Here is a 5,506-nt window from a genome sequence, read left to right as displayed (position 1 = left end):
GTCCCGCAGCCAAGCCAGCCTCCAGTCTTTCCAGGCTTGGGGCGACCTGGAATACCCAGAGGGAGAGAAGGGGCTTCTCTGGGTGAAATTTCCAACTGAAGCCAACAAACGGCGCTATTGTCCCGCTGTGGGTCCTAGAAGCCCCTGGCTCGACCCCAATCCGAGGGAGCCTTAACACTCCTGGGAGCACTGGAGGACGGGGAGGAGGCGCTTGGCAGGCTTCCTAGTCTGCGGTCCAGAGCTCTTCCTGTAGCCCACGGAATCAGGGAGGCCCCCTTCCGAGCGTACCCTTTTCTCCACAGTGTCCGCTGTATTTTGTTTTCGTTGTTGTTTGTTGTTCGCTGTTAACAGATATGGGAAATATAGGTTGAAGACTCTGCAGTTCAACGCCTTGCCATCTGGAAAGTCTCTTGCCTGAACTGAAACCACTAGGGTTATGATACCTGCACAAACACTTCTGCCGACCCTCAATAAAAAGTAACTTGGCTCCACTGGTGTCTTAGTCTTCATTGCTGCAAGAGCCTGAATAATTAGCTTCCTTTCCGTCCCCAGTCTCCCCAGGTCCACAATTTTATGACGTTGCTTGTCTACTGAAATTATAATTTGTACTAAGTTTCCTACTAAGTCTTTTGAAGGGAATTCTCGGTGAAGCACTAATTTGATGTTGTCCAAACCAGTCGAGCCACCAGCTCGATCAGTCTGATCAGTCTAATCACAACCACCGCAGAGAAGCCTAGAGGGTGAGAAAAGGTTCCTGATCTTACTAAAGGATCTCAGGAAAGCTAGCCGGAGGATGTAATGTGAAAATGAGCTCACTTAAACCAGGACAAGGTGCGATCAAATGACAAACAGCTAATCTGGTTTGGGGAGGAGCGGGGGACTAGCCTTACTACCTCCTCTGTCTCGGGGAAATGTGCGGCCCAGGCGCTGTCACCACAACGGCTTACTTGAGTCCTAAAACTTGGAAGGAATCCTGACATCTGTCAGGCTACAGGACGCCAGGCTGCGAGTCGGTTGGGTAGTTTCCTAAACCGCTCTTCACTTAGCAACAGCCTCAGGGGCCTAGAAAAACCGAGAGAGGGCATGAAGAGAGTGGTGGGAGGGCAAGGGCCAGTGCATACTGGCTTTTTTAGGGGGCCGTGGGTGTGCCTGAGAAAATCTTGAGTCTGTCAACCAATTTACCAAGAAATGCAGGTGGGGCTTGCTGAATCACTGTTTTCTGAGACATGCCTTCCAGCACAGTCGTGCGCGTGCGCACGCACATACACACTAACATATATCCCCACACAGACTCTTTACAGAGACTTTAACCTCCACACACTCTGCTAATTTACTAATATCCTTGGCGGGAAACGACTCAGATTAAATAGAATACAAATGTAAAAGGAAGAAATCAGGACCACAAACTTCCTGGAAGTGATGCCAGCCGGAAGGCAAGGTTCTGGTGCAAGCGGGTGGGTCTGGCTAAGAAAGGGGCGGAACTGGTCTGAGTCCTGCAAACATCCGCGGCTTTTTTAATTAGTGCGAGGGGTGGGGGGGGGGCGGCAAACCAGTCAGCCCAAATCACCGTGTTTAGCTTTATCGCTGAAAAACTAGGAGCCTGGAAACTAGAAGCCCACATAATGCATATAAACACATACTTAAGGCTTATGCTTTCCTTTAGGTTCCACACCTTTCCACCAAGCTAAAGGAGGAGGCGGGAATCCAATACTGCGCGGACACCTCATTTCGGTTTCTGCCACATCTGCCCAGATGACTTCCTATTCCCTCCAGCCGCCTCAGAGGGCTCCAAGAGTTTCGAACGCCCGGCCACTTGCTTGAGCTGGCGGTGGAGAATGTCCAGGTTCCCTCTCCTGGCAGCTGGGGTTTCTCTAGCAGTTACTCCTTGGCAGATAACCCGACTAAGTGCACGAAGGTCCCACTCTGCTTCTCCGTGCTTAGGTCAGAAGGGCTGTAAAACAAGAAAGGAGAAGCGAAGTCTGTTAACACAGTCTGCGGTGGTGGTGGTGGGGCGGTTGGGGGAGCGCGGCTGCGCGCCTAGAGGAGCTCACAGCGGTCCTGGCAGGTGCGCGGTCGGGGGGGGGGGTGGGCGGAGGCAGTCCACCCAGAGCAAGGCCGCAAGCTCAGCTCCGGCCACCGCCCCCCCCCTCAAAAAAAACTTTTCTTTTACTGCGAGAGGCTCCGTGTTGCCATGAAAACGGATTTTCCGAGGGGCCCGACCCTCCCCCTCAGGAGCATCGGACTGGAAAACCCGAAATGGCCAGACAGCAGAGACAAAAAGGGGCCTCTAAGCAGGGGCCCCGGAGCGAGAAAGTGAAGGCCAGTTCGCCCTTTCTGTCCCACACAGACTCCCCACGCCACCGCGTGTGAGCGCCTCCCCCAGGCCCAGGCAGAGGGCCACTCGCCACTGGCACTCACAAACCCTGGCCCCGGCCCCCCGGAGAGCCTCGCTGCCAGGTGCGCTCGTAGCTCGGTGCCCCAACCCCTGACCCTCTCTCTGTCTTGGCCGCACTGGCCCTGGGGTGGAGGATTCAGGCAGCCAGCTACCAATTAATTCCAAGGAGGGCTTCTTAGAGGCTCAGCCTAGCGCACCTCCGTTATGCACTGAATGTCCTAAGCAGGCAGGCCTGGACTGCTGGCGGTCCTCCGTGTCCTTAGCGCTGGCAACCTCAGCAGTTGGAGGTCCTCGGTGCAAACAGCGGGAAGCTTTCCAGGTTAGCCCTGGGATCCCGCGCTGGTCAGCCTAGTCAAGGATACAAAGTTGTTTTCTGAACCCCGTGGGCGATCGGAGGGCCCCTCCCCCCGCCCGAGTCCTGCTCGTGCGCCCTCCCCCCCCCCGCCGCCGCCGCCCTCCTCCCTCACCTCCTCGGGTTTCGTTCTTTTAAACTTTTTGAGACCCTAATTGGTGGTCTCGGAGCGGGTTTCAGGGACTCCCGCCTCCTGAATAACTCTCATCACGTCACTCGACCCAAGATGGGTATGAAGGGTGAACGAAAGGGCTCCCCGAACTTTTTTTTTCCAAGCTGGGCCTTAGGGGGCTCAGTGTTGATTGGCTAGGACTCATCACAGCGAGCCTGTCAATCACCGGGCCTCCGGGTGGTGAGGGGCGGACCAAGCCCCAACCCTCCCGGATCTGAGCAGGTATATAAAGAAGCCGGGCAGGCTTCCTCAGCAGGCTGCGAATGTGACCAGCTCGAGAGAGCGCATCAGGTGAGAGAAGCCCGCGCGTTCCCGCCGACTTCGCGCGGAGCACTTCCGCAAGCCTGCCCTTCCCGCCCGACCAGCCGGCCTCCCGGCCCCCAAGAGCCACTCCGACGGAGTCCCCTGGCCTTTTCACCGTGGCCGCTCCAGCCCCTGGAGCGCCTTCTCCTCCCGCCACGCTGGCGCACCTTCTTCCCGCCCCGGCCATGTACAGCCTGCTAGAGACTGAACTTAAGAACCCTGTAGGGCCGCCCACCCCAGCAACTGGCACCGGCGGCCCCGCGGCTCCAGGCGGTGCAGGCAAGAGTAACACGAACCCAGCCAGCGGCGCGAACGCAGGCGGCGGCGGCAGTGGTGGCGCGAACGGCGGTGGCGGGGGCAGCGACCAGGACCGCGTAAAGCGGCCCATGAACGCTTTCATGGTATGGTCCCGCGGGCAGCGGCGCAAGATGGCCCTGGAGAACCCCAAGATGCACAACTCCGAAATCAGCAAGCGCTTGGGCGCCGACTGGAAACTGCTGACTGACGCTGAGAAGCGACCTTTCATCGACGAAGCCAAACGACTGCGTGCAGTGCACATGAAGGAGTACCCGGACTACAAGTACCGGCCTCGTCGCAAGACCAAGACTCTGCTCAAGAAGGACAAGTACTCCCTGCCCAGCGGCCTCCTGCCCCCGGGCGCAGCCGCTGCTGCCGCTGCCGCCGCTGCAGCCGCTGCGGCCAGCAGCCCGGTGGGCGTGGGCCAGCGCCTGGACACGTACACGCACGTGAACGGCTGGGCCAACGGCGCGTACTCGCTGGTGCAGGAGCAGCTAGGCTACGCGCAGCCCCCGAGCATGAGCAGCCCTCCGCCGCCGCCCGCGCTACCGCAGATGCACCGCTACGACATGGCCGGCCTGCAATACAGCCCCATGATGCCACCGGGCGCGCAGAGCTACATGAACGCCGCGGCCGCTGCTGCCGCCGCCTCGGGCTATGGGGGCATGGCGCCCTCCGCTGCTGCCGCTGCAGCTGCCGCCTACGGGCAACAGCCTGCCACCGCTGCGGCCGCGGCCGCTGCAGCCGCCGCCATGAGCCTGGGCCCCATGGGTTCAGTGGTGAAGTCGGAGCCCAGTTCTCCGCCGCCCGCCATCGCTTCGCACTCGCAGCGCGCGTGCCTCGGCGACCTGCGCGACATGATCAGCATGTACCTGCCACCTGGCGGGGACGCGGCTGACGCCGCCTCTCCGCTCCCAGGCGGCCGACTGCACGGCGTGCACCAGCACTACCAGGGCGCCGGGACTGCAGTCAATGGAACGGTGCCGCTGACCCACATCTGAGCTCCCGCCGCCTGTGCCCCTAGCTCTTTGCCCCCACCCCGCCCCACACCCCCCACGTTGGGACGCCTTGTTGTTTAGCTTTGCTTGCCTGGGACTGTTGCCTTGTACCGAAGATGAGGAAGACCGAAAGTTTTGCTGTAGCTGTCGGGTTTTGTACAAAAGCAAGAAGTCAGGAGCAGCGGAAATGGGACTTTCTAGAGCCCCCGGCTTCTGACCGCTGCCCCTCACTCCCCCTTTGTAGGCTGGGAATCGCTGTGGTGTATGCGAAGAACACGCAGCCCCTTTCTCCTCTTCCCGAGTTCCTAGGTTCTTCTGTTGCGTTTGAAAATGTTGTCTCGTTAGTTTGCTATTAATCAAGGAGTGAGTGAGGTTGACGCGAGAACTGCAAAGCCTCCACCCCCGGTCGTACTGCTTCTGTTTTCCTCTGTTGGGGGGGGTAAGGGGGGAGGCTGGCCGCGCCAACTGGCGCGACAGCTAAAGCCAATGTTAATTTATAGCCAGGTGTGCGAGTGTTTCCCGCCTCGCCGCCCCTGGCCACCGGACAGCTTCTGTCCAGTGCGCATTTAGGCTGTTGAGTTTGTGATTTCTGCAGTGATCTGTTTGCTATTTCGTCAAGCTAATGTGTTCGGATTTCGTTTGGGTGGTGGGGAAGGGGTTATTTTGTTTCAGGTTTTTTTTTTCAAGATTTTACTCTTAATTCCTAAATGAGAGATCAATAAATTTTATAACCAACATGCTGGAGTCGTGATAATTTTGCGAAATTTTAAGTGCGGGTTGGGAAGGGAACCAACTCAGCTTTATAACTGAGTTTGCAGACCTGGGACTGAGTATGGCTTGATGTGGGAGAGCATGAACTGAAATTATTTCTTTTAAACAACTGGAGATCCAAGCTAAACAACTCCCAATATTCTTAAATGAGAACTGGTCTCAAGTGGAGTGGAGAAAACGGTTAATTTTCTGGGAGCGCCTATGGGGAGGCGGCCCAC

General features: G+C 57.8%; 1 protein-coding gene across 1 annotated transcript; it reads left to right on the top strand.

The window, feature by feature from the left end:
* The first annotated feature begins 3,182 nt into the window (after window positions 1–3,182).
* Sox3 (SRY-box transcription factor 3) lies at window positions 3,183–5,152 on the top strand. The gene is given in 1 exon segment (XM_051142017.1): window positions 3,183–5,152. A coding segment is annotated over 1 exon segment (1,338 nt). The 3' UTR covers window positions 4,521–5,152.
* Window positions 5,153–5,506: the final 354 nt, after the last annotated feature.

The sequence above is a fragment of the Acomys russatus genome, chromosome X, assembly GCF_903995435.1.
Source record: "Acomys russatus chromosome X, mAcoRus1.1, whole genome shotgun sequence".
NCBI classification, from domain to species: domain Eukaryota; kingdom Metazoa; phylum Chordata; class Mammalia; order Rodentia; family Muridae; genus Acomys; species Acomys russatus.
The sequence above is the reverse complement of the archived record's forward strand: the minus strand, read 5'-3'. Positions and strand labels throughout refer to the sequence as shown.